The 22,968-nt window shown below is 53.4% G+C and overlaps 11 protein-coding genes across 11 annotated transcripts; 4 read left to right on the top strand and 7 right to left on the bottom strand.

Moving 5' to 3' along the window:
* Positions 1-340: 340 nt before the first annotated feature.
* V1518DRAFT_416851 (Dos2-interacting transcription regulator of RNA-Pol-II-domain-containing protein) lies at positions 341-4,201 on the top strand. The gene is made up of 10 exons (XM_066904144.1): positions 341-552; positions 612-701; positions 754-816; positions 870-1,002; positions 1,058-1,152; positions 1,205-1,344; positions 1,405-1,505; positions 1,558-2,361; positions 2,412-2,650; positions 2,705-4,201. The coding sequence occupies exons 1-10, from the start codon at positions 465-467 to the stop codon at positions 4,078-4,080; spliced, it is 3,129 nt and encodes a 1,042-aa protein (XP_066759370.1). The 5' UTR covers positions 341-464; the 3' UTR covers positions 4,081-4,201.
* V1518DRAFT_416858 (integral membrane protein DUF106-domain-containing protein) lies at positions 4,013-5,352 on the bottom strand. The gene is made up of 3 exons (XM_066904145.1): positions 4,994-5,352; positions 4,642-4,931; positions 4,013-4,582 (listed from the first exon to the last, which is right to left on the bottom strand). The coding sequence occupies exons 1-3, from the start codon at positions 5,152-5,154 to the stop codon at positions 4,206-4,208; spliced, it is 828 nt and encodes a 275-aa protein (XP_066759371.1). The 5' UTR covers positions 5,155-5,352; the 3' UTR covers positions 4,013-4,205.
* V1518DRAFT_416860 (Pre-rRNA-processing protein TSR2-domain-containing protein) lies at positions 5,292-6,270 on the top strand. Its single transcript, XM_066904146.1, has 3 exons — positions 5,292-5,620; positions 5,686-5,786; positions 5,851-6,270. The coding sequence occupies exons 1-3, from the start codon at positions 5,431-5,433 to the stop codon at positions 6,016-6,018; spliced, it is 459 nt and encodes a 152-aa protein (XP_066759372.1). The 5' UTR covers positions 5,292-5,430; the 3' UTR covers positions 6,019-6,270.
* Positions 6,168-8,474, bottom strand: V1518DRAFT_416862 (uncharacterized protein). The gene is made up of 2 exons (XM_066904147.1): positions 6,699-8,474; positions 6,168-6,645 (listed from the first exon to the last, which is right to left on the bottom strand). Exons 1-2 carry the CDS (start codon positions 8,054-8,056, stop codon positions 6,381-6,383), a joined length of 1,623 nt encoding a protein of 540 aa, XP_066759373.1. The 5' UTR covers positions 8,057-8,474; the 3' UTR covers positions 6,168-6,380.
* Positions 8,475-8,553: 79 nt separating this feature from the next.
* V1518DRAFT_416864 (p115 like vesicle tethering protein) lies at positions 8,554-12,610 on the top strand. The gene is made up of 4 exons (XM_066904148.1): positions 8,554-9,092; positions 9,154-9,207; positions 9,258-9,453; positions 9,507-12,610. The coding sequence occupies exons 1-4, from the start codon at positions 8,802-8,804 to the stop codon at positions 12,398-12,400; spliced, it is 3,435 nt and encodes a 1,144-aa protein (XP_066759374.1). The 5' UTR covers positions 8,554-8,801; the 3' UTR covers positions 12,401-12,610.
* Positions 12,611-12,832: 222 nt separating this feature from the next.
* V1518DRAFT_373999 (uncharacterized protein) lies at positions 12,833-16,078 on the bottom strand (the record flags this gene model as incomplete). Its single annotated transcript, XM_066901445.1, has 2 exons — positions 12,833-13,414; positions 13,655-16,078. The coding sequence occupies 2 exons, from the start codon at positions 16,076-16,078 to the stop codon at positions 12,833-12,835; spliced, it is 3,006 nt and encodes a 1,001-aa protein (XP_066759375.1).
* Positions 16,079-16,188: 110 nt separating this feature from the next.
* Positions 16,189-17,283, bottom strand: V1518DRAFT_373590 (cyclin-like protein; the record flags this gene model as incomplete). Its single annotated transcript, XM_066901433.1, has 3 exons — positions 16,189-16,813; positions 16,868-16,941; positions 17,002-17,283. 3 exons carry the CDS (start codon positions 17,281-17,283, stop codon positions 16,189-16,191), a joined length of 981 nt encoding a protein of 326 aa, XP_066759376.1.
* A 115-nt stretch (positions 17,284-17,398) lies between these two features.
* V1518DRAFT_427422 (phosphoprotein phosphatase-like protein) lies at positions 17,399-18,958 on the bottom strand (the record flags this gene model as incomplete). Its single annotated transcript, XM_066906036.1, has 1 exon — positions 17,399-18,958. One exon carries the CDS (start codon positions 18,956-18,958, stop codon positions 17,399-17,401), a length of 1,560 nt encoding a protein of 519 aa, XP_066759377.1.
* Positions 18,959-19,059: 101 nt separating this feature from the next.
* On the bottom strand, positions 19,060-20,223 carry V1518DRAFT_427423 (regulator of chromosome condensation 1/beta-lactamase-inhibitor protein II; the record flags this gene model as incomplete). The annotated part of the gene is made up of 1 exon (XM_066906037.1): positions 19,060-20,223. One exon carries the CDS (start codon positions 20,221-20,223, stop codon positions 19,060-19,062), a length of 1,164 nt encoding a protein of 387 aa, XP_066759378.1.
* Positions 20,224-20,349: 126 nt separating this feature from the next.
* On the top strand, positions 20,350-21,562 carry V1518DRAFT_416870 (putative NAD(P)-binding-domain-containing protein). The gene is made up of 2 exons (XM_066904149.1): positions 20,350-21,076; positions 21,135-21,562. Exons 1-2 carry the CDS (start codon positions 20,460-20,462, stop codon positions 21,280-21,282), a joined length of 765 nt encoding a protein of 254 aa, XP_066759379.1. The 5' UTR covers positions 20,350-20,459; the 3' UTR covers positions 21,283-21,562.
* On the bottom strand, positions 21,079-22,936 carry V1518DRAFT_416871 (serine incorporator/TMS membrane protein). The gene is made up of 4 exons (XM_066904150.1): positions 22,728-22,936; positions 22,567-22,674; positions 22,410-22,513; positions 21,079-22,362 (listed from the first exon to the last, which is right to left on the bottom strand). The coding sequence occupies exons 1-4, from the start codon at positions 22,905-22,907 to the stop codon at positions 21,339-21,341; spliced, it is 1,416 nt and encodes a 471-aa protein (XP_066759380.1). The 5' UTR covers positions 22,908-22,936; the 3' UTR covers positions 21,079-21,338.
* Positions 22,937-22,968: the final 32 nt, after the last annotated feature.

The following is a 22,968-nucleotide window of genomic DNA, read 5'->3' on the forward strand; positions in this document are numbered from 1 at the left end:
GCGCCTAAGTAACGAAATTAGTCAGCTGCACCCGTCAACCTTCACGGAGCGGCTAGAGCAGCCCTTCCGCTTGTGGCTATCAGAAATGCGCTACTGGCAATGATTGTTCTGGTGCATGCTCATGCATGCTGCTGTATCAGCTCTACTAGATTGTTGCATGTCCACGCAGTCAAAATCTGAATTGTACTCTAAATATGTCATAAACTACGATTTCCACTAGCACTTCGCCAAGCAAACCGCAGAAATCCACGTCAAATTTCAACTAGAAAAGCTTTCCTCAACCAACCAGTCGTCAATCGACGTCTGATGCTACTCGAACACCGACGAATGAATTTCTCGAGATTTGCAAATTGGTGGTGGAGAAACCTTAATCCCGACGATTCCTCCCAAATTTTCGAGACGCTCAAAGACCACGAACAGATGCCCGCTATCACGGCAGATCATTTTTGAACCATTACGAAGCCATGAGTCTCTCGGACATCGAACAATACCTACTGAACCTTGACAGTATACCTGACAAGGCTGAGAGTATATCGAAGTCCATCGCCGAGCGTAAGTGCGCGACTGCATATGCTGAAGGTATAGTGCAAAATGCTGAGTCGAAGGAATAGAAATCGAAAATGGCAATTTCAGACTTGTTCAGCTTGTGGAAAACTTGGGAGCATATTTGACAGACGATGAGACTGCAATTCGTGTCAAGGGTGAGTGCAGCATCTTATTTTACGTGGACAGTATTGTTCATATGTGGTATAGCCCTAAGCTGTCTTGCGGCTACCATCTCGAAATTATCACCGACTAAGCTAAATGCGCGACAAGGTATGTTATGACCTTTTGTGATCGATGCTGATGCCGTATATTAAGAGAATTAGTCGCAATGCTGTGCGGTTTCTTGGGCGACAGACTCGATGACGAAGGTTGTCTGATGCAGTCGGCAGAAGGATTATTCGCCTTGTCCAAAATGCAGAGCATTTTGCCGTCTTCAGTTGCGGATATGTTTCAAGTGTATGTGAGATCGTTATGAGCCAGTACAAATTCAAGGTACTTACGAGATCTGTAGTCTGAGTACGAAGGTCGACATGCAGAAACATGCGCAAAACGTTCGGTTCATTGTGTATCAGATTCTTCAGAACCTGATGGAGAAGCATGTTAATGGTATGGACCGACGATTGGAGTATGAGACTACGACGTACTAACTGGTGTTCAGCCCTGAAGACTATCAACCAGGAAGTTGTGCCTGGTCTATGCAATCTAATCTCCGGAGAGAAAGATCCACGTAACTTGATGATCGTTTTCTCTCTGCTTAGGACACTTGGGGAGAAGTTCGATATTTCTGAATTCAAGGAGGTTCGCACGTACTGCAGGTTCTTAGATGATTAATTTGCGATTTCTAATCTAGAACTTTAGACGGTCTTCGACGCCAGCTTCTGCTACTTTCCAATCACCTTCCGACCTCCGGCCGATGACCCTTACGGAATCACTTCAGATGACTTGAAGACAAGCCTAAGGTCTGAAAACAAGATATGTTCACAACTAGCGAAGACGATCTGACAATTCCAGGGCTTCCATCTCTTCATCTGCATTACTCGCCGAATATGCCTTCCCCAGTCTCATCGAAAAACTAGCATCGAGCTCTATCAACTCAAAGATCGACACTGTTGTAACAATAACAGCCTGTGTGGAATCTTACGGACCAGTGACCATCGGCGAATACTGGGAAACGATCTACAACGCGGTAAAGCTTGAAGTATTATACGACGGCGAAGAGAACGTGTCCGATCTTGTTTGCACGCTTCTAACGGCTTTGGCTCGCATCTTGTCGTTTGGACAGTTGAAAACACTCGCGGATTCGCCGCTGAGCGCGCTGTTAAATGCAGCCGTGCGTGAGTACGGACTTGTCACGCAGGATCTGGAGAACCGACAAGCCAAAGCTGCCGCGAAGATACTAGCATCGCTTGGGCAAGCATCCTTTGCATCGTTCGATACGATTGCAGATGCTATTATTCCCGAACTCCAAAAACTTATGGTTCAGTCGTCGACTTCGACTATCGCGCAGCAGCGGACGCTGTTGGAGATTTTGATTGTATTCATCGATGCATCTGGAACGTTGTTTGGCTGGAAAAGGTCTGGAATTCAGAAGACTGATCGACCAAACAGTCTGGGTCCGTACAAAGATAGCATTTTCGAGGTTTTTTGCAAATCGTTTGTCAGCACGTCATCTGAAGAAGTGTCACTTAGATTATTTGCTCTAGATGGCTTGGAGAAGTTGTCCTTGCTAAACGCATATTTAGACGAGGCAGAGCTCGGCCTTATTGTGCAGTATCTTGATGATTCCTTTCTAACGAGTTCTAGCGACGTGTTGTGGTGAGTTCTGCTTAGATCTGTTGACATGTGTCATGCTAATCGAGTACTAGCACAGCGGCTTTGTCATCGCTCACACGAATAGGCACAGTCAAGCCAGATCTTATTCTGAATATTGCATTCCCCGAACTTTTGTCGCAGCTACCGGATGACGGTATTTCCAAAGACCAAAAGTCAAAAAAACATTATCGCGTGATTCTCTCCGCCTTGGCAGAGTTATGTGTCAACAAGGGCGTGTTCGATACTCTCACTATTCGACTGCTGAACAGACTTCAAGCGATTGCAGGACGGGGTGAGTTATTTCATGAAACAGAGGTAAGTAAAGCATTGCTAACAACACGGACAGATGACTCTGACTGGCAATATGCGCAAGCTATTTTGGGCACCTTGTTGCTGGTTCTCCAAACGAAGAGCTTAGAGAAAGAATGGGATCTTCCGTATTTCTTTAAGGGTCTTACACCGAAACTGGTGTCGCTGACTGTCACGTCAGTATGTGATCCTGACAAGCCGTCTGCAGTTCTGTCTCACCCACTTGTGGTTTCTGCGACATCTCGGATCATGAATTTCTTGCTGCGAACAATCGCCACAGACGAGCAGACTGAGTTTTCGAAGGAGGCACACAAGCTGTTTGTGAGCTACGGACCATCTGCTTTGATCTCGGACGCGAAGAGAGCAGTCGTTAGTGAGAAATTTCATCCCTTCGACAAGGAATACGCGGCGCCGCGCCTATTGGAGCTCTACATGTATTCCGTTGCTGGCCTCCAGAGAGAAGTCAGTCTATTCTGCACCAGCACTGCTGAGTTCATCGCACAGATTATTTCGTCTATCAAGACGATTGCAACAGGGCCGTCGGACAAGCTAGCCTTGCTGCGGTTGCTCGCGCTAGTGGTGAACAAGTGGGTCAGCAAAGCCGACGAGACTAAGCTTCTCGAGGAAACCATTCCGGGACTTGAAAAATCGTTGGAGAACTACACCGGCATGGTCGAGCCGATCACAAATCTGGAGATACTGGCGTGGATAGTCAAGGCGTTTGTGCTCAAAGGTGACAGACGACAGCTGACCACTGTGGAACATGTAATCTTTCTGCTACGCGACAACAAGCTTGGACCGTATGCGAGCAGAGCGTGCGGTATCATGATCGCAGACGACGAAGTGCTGAGCAAGAGCAACTTTGTCGTGATCCGCTTGCTCGCGAAGCAGCAGTACTTTTTGTTCTGCATCGAGAAGCTCGTGAATGGATTCAACTCAAGCATGGACGCAGGGTCAAAGCGCAATCATCTCGTTGCACTTTCTGCAATATTGCAGTACATGCCTGGCAAGATCGTGGTCCCACGACTACAGTCATTTTTGCCGCTGCTGCTGCAATCTCTCTCTGTCGACGACGCGCGGGTGAAGCTAGCCGCGATCGACACGATCAGCGCGACGGTTTCGGATGCGGCGGCGTTAATGGCGGATCACATTTCCACCATCCTTCCTCGGTTACTGGAAGCTACAACGATCACTAAGGACGCCGGGTCAAAGTCGACGAATCCGGAGGTAGTGCGGACTGCCGCATTGAACTGCTTGGCGATCATCCCTAAGACGTTGAATGTAGATATCGTGCGACCGTATCGGGGTGAGGTTATTCGGAAGCTTGTTCCGGTACTCGATGATCCACGTCGCGAGGTGCGCAAGGCGGCGGTTGACTGTAGACAGGTATACTACGCGATGGAGATGCAGTAATCCTATACGCATATCAAATTGAATATTGCAGATGATGCATTACTGGCGCTGTTTTCTGATGTTTCATACGTGTAATGTACAGTTTATAGACAAGATATGAGAATCATGTAAGTTAGTTACACCCCCTAAAACGTCTCGGTGTCGTACTTCAGGAATATCCTATCTTCGATGTCATCAAGGATGTATATGTGCGTGGAAAGTTCCAGATTTTCCGCCTCACTGAAATATGTCTTGATAATATCTGGACCAGACTGGCCCATGCCGGGAATGCCCATGCCTCCCATACCGCCCATGCCCATGCCACCAGAGTTCATGGCATCGGCCATACCGCCGCCTGCAGAGTTGTTGCTGCCGAGGAGGATGTCGTAAACGGAGCGGAGACCGAAAAGGTTGAGGAAGTACCAGGAGATGGAAGACACCCAGCGTACGTCAAGATCCTTTGTTGCTACGCCGGATTGCAGGATGGATTTGAAGCGGATGGTAAGCGGGAAGGGCAGTTTCACTGTTAGGTCAGCATGACTGTACTTAATGGCACACAAACCGAAAAATCGAAGAACTCACTCAGAATAAAACCGCTGAAGAAAAAGTTAACCCAACTCATAAGCACCGTCTGGGGAATGATCATGACCATCTGGCCTTTGACCATGTCCATCATCTGGTCCATGCCGCCAGGCTCAGTGAGAGGGTTTGCGGGCGGCTTCGGCTCATCTCTCTTCTGAAACGCCTCCTGATCTTTCAAAAATATGCCCTCTCTGAAAGATTTGATGAGATATGTCTTGCGAGAGAGGAACGAAGCGGGCGGGATAAATTGGCCGTTGCTGCGGAGCGTAGGGCCGCGAGCCAGGGATTGTCTAGTGACAAAGTGTGTCAGCGTCACCACAACCACAACACCGTCAACAACTATCAAACATACTGCTCGCGGATAGCCGAGAGCTCAAGTTGCTTCGGCGGCGCCTGTAGCAGCTGCGTGATGTAGTGCCGTAGGATGCCGACGAGAATCATGACTAGCAAGATCGGGAACAACACCCAGTCCCGCAGGCTGGGGTCCAGCACCAACTCGGGAGCTGCTGCCATCGCGTTGTAGCTGCAGTTACCTAGTCAATTGAACAAAGTGCGGTGCCGGATCCTGGGCGAGGATTCGAGGCTGAGGATGAGGTGACGTTGTTCCTTCGTGGACTTTAATGTGGAGCACCGCGAGTTCATCTCTAGTCACATACTGATCCATGAATCACGCGATGCTGGGAGAAATTTATTTTGTGACTCGCCTTCACTCTTCCTCGCTTGATCAACTGCCGAGTACAGCTTCGTCTATATATTTTCGCTCTCTTCTAACACGTTATATCGATTGAAATGGCATCTACACAGCAGTCAGCTAAGGCTCAGCTTATCACGGAAACCCAGCGAGCGCGTTTTGAGCTTGGCGTTTGCATGGCCGTATATAACTGGGAAGCACTCACAGTAGCCGTGCAGAGTCTCTGGGGAGGACCTGATAGTGCAGACAAGCGGGATTGGCTTTCTGGATCTATTGTGGAGCTCTTTGGTATGTTCAGGTTCGGGTGTACTTGAGGAGAGTGCTGGGGTGTGTGCGCTAATACGGCCGTCCAGAGACACAGACCGAAGTTGATTCGGAAGATATCGAGTCGCGACTTTTGCAAGTTATGGAAGACGAATTTGATACCGCTGTCGAAGACGATACTGCATATAATGTAAATTACCGCATTCATCCGTCTTGGTTATCTTTCTCCTGGCTGTTTAACTTACATGATGCAGGTCGCTGAACAAATTGTCAAAATTTTTACACAATGCAAGGACAGCGACTTTACCATCGTCGATGCGCTATATCAACGGTACCTCGTGAAATCTAGTAGAAGTACGAGCGCTCCGGTGCAGATTGTGGAGCAGGCGGAAGTATCGGACGATGACGATGACGATATGTAATGTCTCGAATGGCTCGCCATTTCTGCGTGCTCTCACTCTGGGCAGTAAAGGAAGCAAAGAATCAAAAGTCTGCTTTTGATTTGCATTAGATTTCATGTTTGGGGATATCAAAAGGGCGTTTGGGGTTCTGTATTTTTGTGTCAAACAGCTATTTTGTTACTGTATTTAGTGCGCATCGCGCCGTTTTGCACGGCTGATTTTCGTTATGCAATCAACCATGTACAAATACAATCTATTTATGCATGAATGGTATATAAAGTCGTAACAACATGCCAATTATTGAATTGACACACAACAAAATTGTAACCTTCCCTCCCTTCGCATGTACCAGTCATGGAACACCACTCCATGCAAAACATATGTTACATCCCCTTGACAACAATACACCCCCGCTGTAATTCTATTCTCCAGCCCTGAGCCGCGAGTGCCTGCGAAATGTAAGGCAGTAAGCGTGGCACACCGTTCGGGCTGTGCACGCCACGACCGGTGACTATCCTGAAGCCCGCCGACGCAGAAGTGCGGTCGCCAGAGAGACGCCGAGACCACCAGTCGTTTACATATTCGAGAGCAATCGTCTTGGCCTCGTATAGTTCGATCCCGTGCAGATCGATTGATGACGACGTCGCGCTGCGGCAAGTGTCAATATCCTTTATGTGTCCTTTCTCCAAGTTATCACATACCTCTCATCAACTCTAATCCGCGCGATGTCAAGTCGCAGCTCGCGAATGTCCTTATTAAACCGCGACACTTCAGATCCGTAGTATCCCGCCACGGCGGAGTGCATCGCTTTTGTCTTCCGACGCGACCATGTATCCTTCGCATTCTGCACTGCCATATCTCGCGATCTTGTCTTCTCGATCAATGCTGCCTGCGCGCTCGCAAGAGAAATATTCGGCCTATGAGATACCGGAACTGTCAGTTTGGCATTCCGCGCATTCCGCGAAACGAGGACAAAGTCATTGTTTTCGTTGCTAGGTCCGCGGAAAGATTGCATTTGATTCTGCAGAGTCTCCTCCAGACATAGAATTTCAATGTCCTCGCCCGACTGGCATGACTTTTCGAGGAGGATAATCGAGAGCTCCGTTGCCTTCTCTACGTCATTCTGGCAAACGAACGCGAGCTTCAGACATAAGCTAAGAGGTATAGAGGGAATAAGCCGTTGCAACTGTTTGCCGGAGCGACTATTTTCTTCATCCAATACGCCACCCCATGCGACGATTGATCGCTTCATATCCGAGACGCGGGCGTCAAGCAGGCGAATGATCATGAGCACCGGCGCGTGCGAGTTCCGCCTGCATAAGGCGGATAATCTGCCAACAGGTATGGCGAGGATCTTAGAAAGTGACCACATATCCTCGGAGTAGTCTGTAGATGACTCTTGCCCAGAGGGTGAGACTCGAGAGGGTGATGATAATAGGTTCCGGTTGCGTTTCCGTCCCTTTCGCTTTGATTTGCTCTCTATAGCGGACCAGTCCGGTTCCCTGATCTTAGTAGATGTTGTTGTACTGGTATCACTCTCATCTTTCATCTCGTCAATATAGAGAAAGCTGAGCACGTCGTCGATTGCGCGTGTCAAATCAAACGCACAAGCCTTCAAGATTCGACTCAGATCCGTCTTCTGCAGGGTCGGAAAACTGGACATTAAAAAGTCCAGCTTCTGCGCCGGCGTTCTCCTGTCCGGCGCGGTGAGTACGTACTCGTCCGAAAGTAAAGAGTCTGTGTCCCAGGTTGTGGTCGTTGCGTGGTCAAGCGAATCGCTGCTGCTTAGCAACTCGTCGAAGTCCGACCACGTTGCGGTCGCGCCAAGTGGACGGATAGCGGCAGTTTTCCGCTCTTGCTTCTCTGCATCGTTCTGGTCTGCATAGTCGGCCACGGCTTCGATGCACAGCATCTGACATTGTGCACGCGCGTCGTCAAATGAATCGTTTTCGTAGGCCAGAGCGGCAACTAAAGCGCCGTCAAGATCTGGATATTCGTGTTGTAAAATAGCTGATCGCTCATCCGGCGACATTTTGCGGAGTACCGAACGGTTGTTCATTAGTGTGGCGGCGTGTCTGAGAGATGCCCGTCGTGACCGTTGTTATTGGCGTTTGTCGATGTGCAGGATTGTAATCGTCTACTTTACGCGGCCTGGATGATCGGAGCATTATACGGGGTATCCACTCGAAAGGCGAGCTGTGAAGACGATGGACGAGCAGGTAAAGCAGATCTCTTGACGGCGATATAATTCATGCGAATTGCAGTGAGAGTGTCGCTTTCGAGAGCGCGCCAGAATGTGCAAGGTTATCGTAAGGGTTTAGAGTCGTCGGGAGTCAACAGACACATCGGTTTAGGGTAAGCCCTGGCTTAGGAAGTGCGTACACAGGAGGGTTTCGTATCTTCGCGTCGCGATGGCCACAAGTAAAGCTCATAGCTGGTTCATTCAGTCGGTTAACAGAAAAAAAAGTGAATGGGTCTCAGCCACAAGCGGAAAGACCCAGCTTTGGTACTGCATGGGAAAGATTGCAGCGAGAGAAGGTTGACGTAAGCGTCGAATTTGTCCGCATATGAGACATAAATGCACTGAGGTTTTATATTGTGCAAGATCGTTCACTGACCGCTTCATTGTTCCTCCTGCAACTTCTTGACATCTGTTCTGGCTTCTAGTATTCCTCGTTCAATGCCGTGTTTCCTCGTCCGTTTATAGCTCCCCGACCTCGGACGTACACTACCCAATACCTTCAAGTCCAAGGGCGCGCCCTCTCTTGTTCCATACCGCCACCGCGCCCTGATCCACTCCCATCATGCAAGACCTCTTGTCTGGCTTCCTCGCCCAAACCCAGCCAAAGCAGTCCACGACCGCGCTCGAGACAATCGCGAAGCTATGTGACCGCCTCACCAACTCGACACTGCTTGAGGATCGCCGCGCGGCAGTGCTGGGACTGAAGGGGTTCTGCAGGGAGTATCGCGAGGCAGTCGTCACTGGCGGCTTGCGCGGCCTCATCAGCGCGCTTCAACATGATCGTCTCGATACGGAGACGGTAAAGGCCACCCTGGAGACGGTGCTGCTACTTTTTGCACCGGACAAGTCCGAGGTAAATGTTGCTTATGTGTATTGGCGTCGCTACTGGAGGATTTAACACAGTATTCGTTCAGAGTAGTTCCGAGGTCGATTACATCTCCCTATGGCTCGCCGACGAATTCACTCAGGTAGAATGCCTTATACCCCCTCGCTGCGACTCAGCTAATGCCGGTCACAGAAAGATGAAAACGTGTCGCTACTTATCGACATCCTCGAGAACAACGACTTCTACGTGCGGCTCTATGTTCTCAAACTCCTCGGTGCGATATCAGCAAACCGTCCCGACCGCACAAAGCAATGCGTGTTTTCTGCACCACTCGGCATCTCACGATTTGTCTCCACGCTAGACGATCATCGGGAAGCCATTCAACACGGTAATTGCTTCTCGGTTTGAGATGTATTGTGGGAGACTACTAACAAGACATAGAGTCGGTTACTCTGTTGAATCAACTCGTGCAAGGTCATCCAGATATCCAGAAACTTGTCGCGTTTGAAAACACATTCGACAAGCTCTTCGCCATTACTGACCGCGAAGGCGGTGTCGATGGCGGCGTTATCGTGCGGGACTGCCTATTCCTCATCGCGAATTTGCTTCGTTTCAATCCTTCCAACCAAAATCTATTTCGGGAAACGAAAGGAATTTCACGGTTGTCGAACATGATGATCGTTGACAAGGCTATCTCGAGCTGGAATCCGCAACGCATTCAGAATATGAATATGGTGCTTGAGATATGTCGACTGTTTGTGATCGCGGATTCTCTCGGCACACCGGCGAACCAGGACGTATTATTTCAGTCTGGGGTGTTGACGAATGTGCTGCGGCTTGTATTTGCAGATTCGACAAATATTCAGGTTCGAGCCATGGCGCTTGTAACAGCTGGTGACTTGATCAGGGGAAACCCCAGCATTCAAGACAAATTCGGTAATATTGACGTACCATATCTCAGCATATCTGCGCCAGGTGACCCAGCATTTGTGCAGACTGAGCTGGAGAGTATACCGGTCACCCAGGCGCTGCTGAACTGGATGCTCTCGAGCTCGTCGATATACACCTTCGACCTGCGCGTTGGCGCCAGCATGTGTCTCGAGGGCTATCTCTCCGACAACCCAGAGATCCAACGTATGTTTTTGGAGGAATCTATTCGCGCATATTTCGAGGACGACGAGGATGATGATCCCAGGAACGCGAAACTTTTGAATGCTGTGTTCGAGCACGACATGGACGCGCGGACGGATCCTTACCGCACGTGGTTCGCTTGCGTTGTGCTGTTACACATTTTTGAAGGGGGACAGGAGTTCAAAGACATCGCCCGTGGAATCAAGATCGGCGACGAGTCGCAGGGAGAGGAGGTTGTAACCGCGATCCAGACGATATCTGCGAACCTCGTTGCTGCGCTTCAGTACGGTTCCGACAAGCGCATTATAATCTCATATATCATGCTGCTTTCCGTGTGGTTATACGAGGATTATGATGCGATTGACGACTTTCTGAGCGAGGGCTCGAGTGTGCAGTCACTTGTTGCAGATGTATCACAGTCTTCGAGTCATAATATCGTCGTCGAGGGCATGTGCACTTGTCTTCTTGCCGTACTGTTTGGATATTGTACAGTTAATTCGCCGATTCCAAGACCGACACTGCACCATCTTCTAGTCAACCGGATTGGTCGTGACTCCTTCATCATGAAACTCCGTCTACTGCGTCGCGATCAAGTGATCCGTGATTTCGACTCGACTGAGATACTCTCCTCAACTAAGGACGAGACAGGCTTGCCGAATGTGCTCTTCGATCGCGTTTTTATCGATTTTTTCAAAGATCGGTATAGTCGGCTTGAGAAAGTGCTCGATAAAGATCCGAATCGGGACCCCATCAGTCCTGAAGCTGTTGAAGCGAAGAACGAGAAGGCCATCGAGACTATGGAGGAGATGAGTAAGGAGATTGACAGTCTACATGAAAGCTTACAGGCCCTTCAAGATGAAAAGGAAAGCTCACAGCTTAGCTTATCTGAAGCGATCCAGAAGTCGCAAAATCTTGATGGCGAAAAAGCGATACTGCAATTAAAAATCACTGAGCTCGAGGTAAATATCGCAAAGCTACAAGATCAAGCTGTCGTTTCGAGTAAGGAACTCGCGACCGAGCGGGAAAAGTCAAAGGAGACAGAGAAGCGTCTCGGCACAACTGCCCAATCTTTGGGGTTGGAATCGATGCGTCTTGATAAGCGGGTGAAAGAACTTGAAGATGCGCTCAAAAAGTCAAGTAGCCGCGCCGACGCGGTGGAGAAAGAGCTGGCGAAGGTTAAAGAGCGTGAGCAGAAAGTGAACACCGATTTGCGGAGCTTGCGCGACGCGAGCAACGCCGAGAAGCAAAAGCTTGAAGCACGGATTAAACAATCTGATGATACGAAATCGCAACTGCAGGCGCAACTTGACGACGCAGAGCGGAAAAGCAAGCAAGTCTCTGCCGGCCTGGACCAATCACAACGACTCATCGAATCATTCAAAGCCAAAGTGACAGACCTCAACTCGCAAATCGCGTCCTTCACGACCGAGCTTGCCGCGAAGGAACAACAGCTCGCTGGTGTACAAGCCGAGCTCGCGGAGCGCGATCGGAGAATCGACACATTACGCACAGACCTGGCGGCCCGCGAAGGACGTGCCAAAGCCGCTGCGACGGAACAACTTGATGCGTTGTCCTCTAGATTCGAGCAGCAACTTGCAGCAACTGAGGACGAACACGCGCGCAATATTAGCGCGCTTGAAGCACAACTCGCTGCTGCGCTGAAGCAGGTCGAGGCGGGTAAAGCTGAAGTTCAGAAGAAAGCTGCCGCGTTGAAGGAGTCTGAGGAGAAAATTGACGATTTATTACTCGTTCTTTCAGATCTTGAGGAGCGTGCTGCGCATGCGAATGTGGCTGAGGAAGAGGAAGAAGAGGAGGAGGAGGGCGATGGAGAAGAAGAGGAGGAGGAAGTAGATGACGAAGAAAAGAGCGCGGTTGGTGATAGAGAGGAATCTATTACTACTACCACGACCACCACAATGGACGACAGCGCCGCTACTACGAGCGATCAGGATCTGTTGAAGAATGGTGGCGCGACATCAGAAGAGTCTGCGCCTGAGTCGCCTGTCGCTGCAACCACCATCGAACAGCCTCAGTCCGCGCCTGGATCTACCGTGCCGGCCACTGCCGCTGAACCGGATAAGGTGAATGGCAATTATCCTGTCTCGAACGGCAAAGCAATTTCATCATCCGACGACGATGACGACGACGATGACGACGACGATGACGAAGAACCTCCTGCTGGAATTGAAGACGACGTTGACTAACCCCATCCCTCACTAATTTCGTTCTTGTTATTGCCCATCATATCTGTACATCATTGTATCATACTTATTTTTATGCATATTTAGGGGGAGCGGTGATGAGCCGCGAAGTGCACGCAGGTACGAAGAAGAGCATAATAGAGAACGCGAGCGCACGTGTAAATATAGCATCTTGTTTGTACTTAGTTTATAGACAAATATATATTCGTGTTGTATGCAATTTTAGCGTAGTCAATGCTACTACGGTGCACAGTGGAGGTAGTGTCAAAGGGCTTAAGATTGCGGATTATGATACATTGTGTGGCAAGGATACGTACGTACAGAAATGTAATTTAAGGGTATGTGAAATTTTCGTGTTAAGGAGTGAAACAGTCGTGAAAAGAAGACGAAACAAAATATGCGCCAATGGAGGAACAAGAACACCGTACTGACAATTTAAACGCAGCCAACATTATCGCGATCATCGTCCACGACACGCGCGTACTCGAGTAGTAATCTGAAAAAATAAATGCTCATATCCTCCTTCCGAAGCACCTTACGCGCCCACTTTCGTGATTGATCCGCGACGAATTTGGCAGATACATCATTTTCGAGGTAAAACCGCAGACTCTCAAACCCTTCCTTCAAATCAAGCGAGAGCGGGACATAGTGAACCCACGGCACAAGACGCTCGTCGTGCCATTCCCGGAAAAGGGTCTGTTTAACAACCAACGAACGCGAGCGCAGGAACGCATAGTACCGCACTGAATACGCATTGCCGTCAAGATCGAGCAGGAACTTGTGCTGCCACGTATCCTGAAACGACGTCTTCGGCATGCTCACGTCTGGCGGACCGAAGAACGCAAACTGTGCCGCGCAATCAGCGTCGTCGTCGCACTGCGTCAGCGCGGAGAATCGGGCGTCGACGTGCTCCTTGTACGGAAGTTTGGGCACAACGTGTTCCACGAACGTGGCATCGGTACGGGCACGTGCGCGAGCAGAGTCCTGTTGCGCGCCGACGGCGAGAAAGTGTTCAGCCTCCGCGACTGCAGCGGCGGGGTTGGGTATTTCGTCGCCGTGCAGGAGTATTTTTTCGTCGTCGTCATCGAATGCATCGATGCCGGCGTCGCCAGAGTCGGGAGTGTCAGTGATGGAGCGTGGAGGCGTTGGGAGTGCGTCAGTTGTGTTTCCTGGGATGTCTGCTGCGGGCTCACTCGTGGCGTCCTGCGCCGACGGAGGTGGAGGTGGTAGTAGTGGTGATCGTGGAGGAGGAAGTACTGCAGGCGCCGCAGAAGAGTCATCATCAGTGAGCATGTCGAGCATATCGTCACGCTTCACTTTCTTGCCCACCTTCCCCTCCACCTTCCCCTCCACCCCCGTCCCATCTAAACTCGGAATCTCATATGCCTCAGGCGACGTCTCGCCACTCTTACCTCCCGCAGCGTGCACCGCTTTCTTCTCCGCGCCGTTTGCAAGATGCTCCTCCAACTCGCCAAGATCAACAAGCATCGTGCAGTTCTCCTCAAATTTGTTGAAATACGCCAACGTGCGCTGCCGGTGTCCCAATCTCCACGCACCACCGCGCGAGCGCAGACCGACGGAGGAGCCGCGCCAGTATAACGTAGCTGATTTCTCGGCCCACTGCGGATCACGGGTGTCGTCGACAGCAGCGCGCTCAGCGTAGTAAGCAGGGGAGGGAAACAGGATGTCGTTAAAAGTGGACATCTTCGCAGCGGAAAATATCGGGACCGGCTCAGTGATGATATTGAACGTCTCGGGTCGCACGAAGAAGCCGTGCTCGTGCTGCAGGGCTGGTTCCAGACAAATATCGGTTGCTGCGGTCACGTTCTTCAGAAACCCGATCGAGAGGCCATAGTTGCTGAACCCGACACGGTCGCCGTCGCCGGTGTACGCGCCGGGTTGTTTGACAGGTGAGTCGACGGGACAACTAAGTTTCGCGTGGCCCCATGACGACTGGTGCGCGAACGAGTTAAAATTGCTAATATACGTCACGGGCGCATTACTTGTCGCAAGTTCAAGTTCGTTCGCGGGTATACCAGAAAATGAATTTCGCGTACCTGAGACCAATGGCGGCCGATCATCCACTAACGCCGACAAGTCTGCGCGGGGTAAAATAACCCGCGGCGCGTCGAGTAAGTTGAACGCTATATCCATATCCGGCAAAAACCGCACAAACTCCGAGATCATCTCGCAGAGCGCGACCTCGTACCACTGCAGATTACTCGTGCTCGTACTGCCGTGCCCGCTCGCGGCGCTGCGGCCGCCAGTTACGTCCGCGATGTGACCGTTACGGATATGCACGCCGAGCAGGTAGCTGTCCGGGTTGCGCAGCACGTCGCGCACGCTCTCACGCAGCACGTGCGGCGGGAGTGCCCAGAACGGACGCATGCTGGCGAAGATGGAGTCGTAGTCATCAAAAATCACTGATTTGCGCTCAGTTGCAAAGGCATGCCATTTGTCGAAGTTCGGCGGCGGGTTCACGTTATAGCGTCGGCGGTACTCCTTCACAGCCTCGGGGTAGGTACTGGTTTGTTTCGACACAAGTTGCTCGAATCGGGTGAGGTGGGATTGCATTAGATACGAGATCGGGTGGATGGTCGTGTTCCAGCCGGATTGAGTCGAGGAGGATGATGTTGAAGAGGAGGCAGTTGACGCGGTGGAGGACATTGCAACACGCTGGGACGATCCTGAGGTGCGTGGCGTGAGAGCAGTGACGATGCCAAAGCCAAGAAGGAAGAGCGAGATGACGAGGGTGATGAACCGCGAGAGACGGATTGCGACATACTTGACGCGAATCTCTGCCATGTGTGGCGGCAGCAATGTCGAGGCGATGGCCATGTAGGACACACACATAGCAGTGACCTTCCATGTCGCAGAGTGCGTGTAGAGCGCGGTGCTCAGATTGCCAATGAGGTCGACGAAGGACGCGTTGATCGGTGAGAGCTGTTGGATGAGGATCATGATGATGAGATTCTTGACTGAGGAGAGCAGCGGCCAGAGCATGTACGCGACAGTAGTGCCATCCGCCGAGCTGAGCACCGCCCAGCCAGCCCAACCGTCAAGCAACAGCGACATGAGCGCAAGCCCAAACGCAGTGTAAGCTGAAATCTCACGCAGCACCGGACGCGTAAGCGGGATGGTGAGATCCGATATGGAGAGGTATGTCGCCGCGAAGATCGAAGAGCACATGCCAAAGACGAGCTGTGCCGCGCCGGAGTACTTTGGCGCGAGCGCGAGGAAGGAGGTGAGAGTGATAAATAGCAAAACCGGAATATCATTTGTGCCCTCCTGCAACTGGCGCAGGTGCTTCTCGTGCTGGGGCGCGCCGGCCGCGACGTCCATGTATTGAAACCGCAGGACGTGGACAAGCAGCGGGATCAGCACTGACGCGAGACCAGTCCCACGCTCGCCGAGAAGGGACGCACAAACTGTCGAGAGCACGATGCATGTCGCGCAGATGACCACGTCGATACGGCGGTACGTCTGGCGGGGATCGACTGCGCTACGGAGGAAGCGGTCCAGAGGCAGCAGCGTAAATAGCCCGAACGCAGCCCACGAGAAAGACGCTGAGAAGAGGTATCGCGAGTACGGGATAGCGCAGGATGCAGCGACCGACAACAGCGAGGCGACGAGTGTGAGCAGTGGCGGCGACCGCAGCAGCGGGCCGGCCCACAGCAACATTGGGGGAGGTGTAGATGCACTCGTCGTGTTTGGCGGAGGACGTCACGATGAGATGAGATCACCACCGAGTCTATGCTAACTATTTACACTCCTCTTCCACTCCAGCATTGCTATACGCCCCCCCGTAGCGCCCGCCGCCGGTCGTCTCCCGCCGTGCCCCCCGTTAGACGCCGCTTGCGCGTCCGCAACGGCCTGCACTGCACGACCATCTCCTCCAGCTCCCGCGACCGCGTGAAGCTCACACTGCCAAGCCTCAGCACCGCAGCCAGTACGCACTCGCGCACGCCGGCCACCACGACCCGTAACCTCTCCAGCAGCTCCTCGCTTCCCCCAAACTTTGCAACCATATATGCCTCCGCCAGCGCCTCGTCTGCGTGCGCGAGCGCTGCAAGTCCAATCTGCGGCGGAGTGTACAGAAACGCCGCGTCAGAGAGCATGCTGTCGTTCACGAACCTGCGCGCCGCGTCGTGCGCGTTCCCTAGCTCATTCATGCTGTATCGTGGTTTCCCGCCCGACGCAGCGCGGTTAAAAAACACATCCTGCATGTCGAGAAAGTAGCCGTGAACCGGGTTGTACGGGTGGTGCACGAGTAAGGTAAATGAGAGTGCCTGCGCGACAGTGAACTCGAGTGCGAGGATCGTGTGTGCATCGATGTCGGTCTTGACCGGCTCGACGAAGTTTTCTATGGAGATGAAGATGTTCTCGGCTTTCGTTGCCAGGAATATGCTCGTGTACCTCCGCTCGTTAGTCCGGTCCAGTGCGCGCAAGAATCACAGCACAAACACACACATTATAGCTTTCGGCAGAAACTCCATGACGCTGTGGCGGAGGTAGAATCGCTTGACATACGACACTGCAGTGGCCTACTCTCGTTAGTATGTTGATCCACCACCGCCACCAGCAGCCCTCCAGCTCCAACTCACCCGCGCATGCGACGGCAACTTCCACGCGCTCTGCGTCAATGAAAGCGTCCGCTCCGCATACCACCTTACAAGCTCCGCCTCATCCTCGACACTCGGAAACTCGCCCCGTGGCTGCGTTGGTCCGTCAGGCGGCGGCACGCCAGCGTGCTCGCGCTTGATCTTCTCCCGGCCCTGCTGATTCACGGCCTGTCGTGCATCTTGCAAGCCTTGCCGTGTGAACGACCACAATCGATATTGTGAACCCTGCCGATACAATTCGTCGTCGCTCGGTGGCGGGTCCATTGCTAACCAAAGCTTCTGGATGTGGCGCTTTAGGCAGAGTTACAAGAGTGTAGGGCTAGGGCTACAAGTACTGAATGAGGAAATGTACGTATTAATGCGTTCGGTGCGGAAATGGCTACGCGGCCACGGCGGGCGCAATGTATAGCGGGACTCCGACATCGAGTACAAGACTGACGTCAAGCAATTCGGTTCGGGCGAGGTCTTCGAGGAACGGTACGAGGTCGAGCAGCTCATTGTCGTGCGCATCGGAGAACCAGGACGATATCGGAACGGCGTGCTGGGGATGGAAGATGTACGATGCCGGCGAGTTGTCAAGGATGATAATGCTCTGCAGGGGCCGACCTAATTGCGAAAGGTCCTTCACATAATTGCCCTGGTGGTTGTAGCAGCTCTCCCGGAAGAGGCGGTGGTGCACGACGTTGTGGATATCCAGTTGGTCCAGCAGCGGGTCGCCATACTTGCTGACCGAGGCTGTAAATACGACGATCTCGTACAGCTCACCAACACGCCGCATGAACTCGTCCACACCCGGCCGCTTGATCACGTATACGTTGTGGTACTGCCCCTCGATCTCGACTGGGATCACAAAGTCGGCTTGCGAGAGGTACTTAAAGCTACTGTGCACGAGCGTCTCGTCCAGATCGAGCACAAGACACTTTCGTCCTTGCAGCGGCTCCGCGATCGGCTTCAGCAGCGCCGTCGGCGGCGCCACGCCGGCCGCCTCAGGCACTGCCGGTCCTAGCTCAGTAACCTGATCGTGCTGTAGAGAATGGTACACCTCGATCCGTCCACGCGCGAGAATACTCTCCTCATCTGCGGTGAGTCGATGCACCAACGGCGTTGGTATTGTACTCCCACTCGGCGTATGCGATGGCGGCGCCTTCACATCGGCAGGCACTACTGTGACCTTATGAACTCCGTCCGCGTCCGCAATTGACACCGCTGCCATGGCGGCGGCAATCTCCTTGTCCTGCACGCGCTCCTCGACCGCCTCTCCGTGCATGATCTTGTCGCCCAGCGACTGGTTATCGCTCGCATTCCGCTGCTGCTCGAACGAGTCGCGATACGGGATATCATGCGACACATACTTATTCCCGGCGTCGAGCACTTCTTCTTCCGTCGGTCGCCGCTCCAAGGCATTCTTCGGTCGGCGTTTCTGCCCGTCGTCGTTCACGGTCCCCGCGGGGACCGGCACATTGTCGAGCACAATGTCCTGCGAACCATTCGTAGGCGTCTCGGTATTCACCGAGTCGTCCTCGCCCTCGTCTTCAAACTCCCCCCCACGCTGATGTTTCTCCTGCCCTGCGCCAGACACTGATGTCGAGGACCCGTGCCGTGTTGTGGCCGTTGTGGTTGTCTTATTTGTCGCTGTCGCCGGTGGGACTGTCGCGTGGTGCGCCCGTGTAGAGTCTTCCCGGACGGGTAGGGGCATGTCGACATCCTGCCCGCCGAGGCAGCAACACAGCGCACTAAGAAACCCTCCCCGCGAGCTCTTTCTCATCGTGGCCGACGCCGGTCGCGCCATCGCCACTGCTCGCGAATTATGTGCCTGTGGGGACCCGTGTGTCTGTGGCGTCGTCCCATGCGTTTGCCCGGCGGTCGCATTCGCACCAGCCGCAACAGCACGCAGCTGCGGCTTCTCGTCGGCGGCCTTCTCGTCGGCGAGCAGGGCCATGCAAAGTGTAGAAGGTGCGTGCGTGGTGCGGTGTCGGTAGGATGATATTGGTCGGCGTGGAGGCGCTCCGGCGCTGCGCGATGGTGGGCCAGCCTCTCGTGTCACGTGCACACAAGCCACGTTGTGGCGCAGCCAGCGCCAACGTACACAACGCGTCCGCGACGCGTCCCGCACGCGTCGTCAATAGCGCGCGCTTCTCGCACCGCGTCGGCCTGTACACCACAGTTGCCATGCTCACTCCATCCCCATGCCATAACTTTGCCGCTTGTCGCGTCAATACCGACCACATGCTCACTGCCGCATGCCATCCGCGATAACCGAACGCCTGGCGGACAGCGTTGTCCATGCGTATCGCTGCCCCACGAAACCACTTCACCAGAGGCAAGTAGTACGTGTACTGTACTCCATCCGCTTTGTAGCTGCGTCCATGTAGACACCCGCGACGCGTCTGGTACAACTGTCATTGCATTGCCGTGCCCCTTCGATCCGCCAAGGACGATAACCCGTCCTCTGCTATCGATCGCGCACGAAAACGACCGTCCGCACGCCACTTGCGAAAGTGGTATCGCTGAATTATCGTCAATAGTGAAAGAAATCAGCCTTGGCGTCCACAAGGCTACCACACCACGATGTCCATCGCCTAACTCTCCACGTCTCGCGGAACCCCAGCCGTACACCTCACCGGTATTCAATAACACAAGCGCATGACTCATTCCCGCCACAAGCTGTACAATCCGCCTCCCAGCCGGCGGAAATTCTGGTAACTGTCGTGCCGTCGTTCCGTCGTCGTTGCTGCGGCTACTCCGCAACACGCCTTCTCCAAGTCCTAACTCGCCTCGCAGTCCGTATCCAGCGACGTACACGCGCTGCTGATCATCGTTCTCCACAACCGCGATTGAGAATTCCCAGCCGGCTGCCACATGCGTAACTCTCCATGCATCCGCATCCCAATCGATAACTTGCACTTTCATGAACCTCCTTACCACATCCCCATGTATTTCCGGCGAAACGAAACACTGGCCATAGGTATTATCCCCCGCGGCATATACCACCCCATCTACACGTAGCAACGTATGATTTCCATTCGATACAATCTCAATATCCCCTAGAGCGCGCGTGGGAATAGGTGGTATTGGCGTAGCGAAGTCAACGAGCGTCGGGTGGTACACATCCTCGGCGGAGGGATGGCCAAGTTGACATCGCGAGTTGGAGCCGAGGGAGTATACGTCGAGGGTGTGCACCGCGTCGCCATCGTTGGTCTGCATGCTCGACTGCGGGCTCTGTCGTCGGGTGCAAGAGGTGTCCACGCGACCGTCGTCTGAGTGGTGAAGGGCCCGCCGCTTTGTAAAATAATACCTGAGGGGCAGATTCGCCGTGTAGTACTATGCTCGGCTGCTCAAAACGTTGCGTTGGGCGACGCGCGAGCTGCCAGTGCAAGCGATAGCGAAGATTATTGTCTCGTCGTCCACCCCATCGCCAGTCCCATCTTCGCCACCACACAATGGGCACGCGAGACCCACCACCGCCGGTCCCTCCCATCCCTGGCGGCGCCTCACTTATCATCGCGTGGCAAGTATCTTCGCGCCCCGTCACCGTCGTTGGCGGCGGCAGCGTCGCGACCGGCCGCGTCGCGCACCTTCTCGCCGCCGACGCTATCGTCACAGTCATCTGTCCCCCGGAAGGACTATCACACACCCTCCAAACCCGTCTCGCGCGGGGAGAAATAACACACATTCCCCGCGTGTTTGACCACGAGCACGACCTTTCCTCGGCCGAGATGCAGCCATGCATGGTACTCACAGCTATCGACGACGCTTCCGTCTCCACATCTATCGCGCAGGCTTGCCGCGCGCTCAAGATACCTGTCAATGTCGCGGATGTACCTCCCCTATGCGATTTTTACTTTGGCAGCATGTACCGCGACGGCCCATTACAGGTCATGGTCTCCACGAACGGTAACGGCCCGCGCATGGCTGCTCTGGTGCGCAAACGTATCGAGAGCTCTCTCTCAGAAGAACCTTTCGGCGCTGCAATCGAGCGCCTCGGCGAACTACGTCGCCGCGTGCGCGAAGCGTGGCCAGGTCAAGACAAGGACCGCGTCCGCGCGCGCATGTCATGGTCTGCGTCTGTTGCTTTTGGACTACGCTGTTGTGCTCTGCTGACTCGCTACAAACAGGGTCTCGCAGCTTTCCGAAAAATGGACCATCGCCCAGCTCGCCAGCCTCGACGACGCCACCATCGGCATCCTCGTCGCCAGCCTCGGCGCCGACTGCCCGCCAGACTACAACGACATCGTCACCCAAGCTCGGCTCCCGCAACCATAACAAACAAAATGACAAACAAAACCCTGCGCCAGCGAATTTGCATTTATACATCAAACTTAGTAATGACCAAACCGTTCCGGCGCGACAATCGGCGCGACTAAAGTCCACGAGTACAGCGCGAAGCAGATCCACGCCGACACGATCTTGACCCACGTGTAGAAATACGTGCGTCCAACGGGTACAAACCCAGTATCGTCAGACTCGTTATTCACCTGAGCGGTAAGCAACGTCGCCGTCCATTGCGTCGCTAGTAGGAAAATAAAATGGAAGATAGAGTAGCTATACTCGGTCTGCGACGCCTCGTCCTCATCATCTGAGTCCTCCTCCAGCTCGTACAGCGCCGACTGCGGCAGCGAGCCGCTGTCGATCGCAGCGCGGATCGCATCGATTCGCATCGAGTTCCGCGTCGGCTGCTGCGATGTCACGCTCTGGCTCATCGCGGTGTACGCGTACCCGTCGTCGTCAGAGCTCGACGACGACCTGCCCCGGGTTGCGGCGCGGATGGTGGTGTACGCGATGGCGAGGAACGTGAAGATCGCACCGAGCACGACGCTCGCGGTGCGGGTGCCACGAGAACGGATGAGCGGATTGCAGAGCTTATCATCCGGCTCGCCGGCGACGGCAGTCATGGTGAGATAGCTACAGTAGACGGACACGATGGCGGACTGCGCGAGGCCCGCCTGCGGATTGTACTCCTGCACTGTAGGGTTGACACTGATCGCAGACACAATGAGCATCAAGATCAGGTTCACCGTGATCGCCGCTTGATTCATCGAGCACCCGTCCTTGGCGAAGAACACGTACATGAGGATCGTGAGCACGAGACTGCCGATGTACATACCCAGGGTAGACCCAATCAGCACGAACCGCCAGAACGGCGAGTCGTACGTCTCGATCTTGTTGAGACAGAGTTCTGCCCAGCTGTGCGCAAAGTCGACCAAAAGAATAAGGCCATAGATGACAAACACGAACGCGCCAATGATCGCGATGTGGTTGCCCCAGAACACGAAGAAGCCGTCCGGAATGAGGAACGTGAGCACGATGAGCAGCAGCCACATGATGATCTTCGGGCCCCAGAAACTGCATTCATTAGCATAAACCACATATCAGCGAGACAAACAACATACCCGTTCTGAATATCGGCGCGCTTATCGCGCACCGAACGAACGCCAATCAGCACCGACCCAAGCACAAGATGGAAGACCGCGAGTGCGAAGTTAATCCGATGGACCTATAATCATACAGTTAGTATTCTGCTGCCGGCATACATGCACGCAGACTTACCGCTGCGAATCCCGTGCACGCCGTGCCGAAGCAGTGCACATCCACGTAGTCGTAAGTTAAACTCCGTATCTTGTCTATTGCCCAATTCGAGAGCATCACCCATGATAACTACCCACTCGTTAGCCTCAAGTTATCCCTGGCCCATTCGCACAGACACGCACAATAGAATTCGCGATGAACAGCAACGCATACGCGATGCGTGTGGACAAACTTGACGAGCACGCCTTGCACGCGGTGCAGAGCGTCGAGCACGCGGCCGCGCCAAAGCAGGAGATGACATATGTGCCCACACTGGTGAGCGCAGGCAGCGCAAGCATGGGGATTCCAAGCACGGCACCCATGGTGTGCACTAATGATGGATGATGAAGGTGGATGGCGGGATGGGTGGCGGTGAAGTGACGA

This window comes from Limtongia smithiae, assembly GCF_038497785.1.
Source record: "Limtongia smithiae strain NRRL Y-17922 unplaced genomic scaffold V1518scaffold_6, whole genome shotgun sequence".
In the NCBI taxonomy this organism is placed as follows: Eukaryota; Fungi; Ascomycota; class Lipomycetes; order Lipomycetales; family Lipomycetaceae; genus Limtongia; species Limtongia smithiae.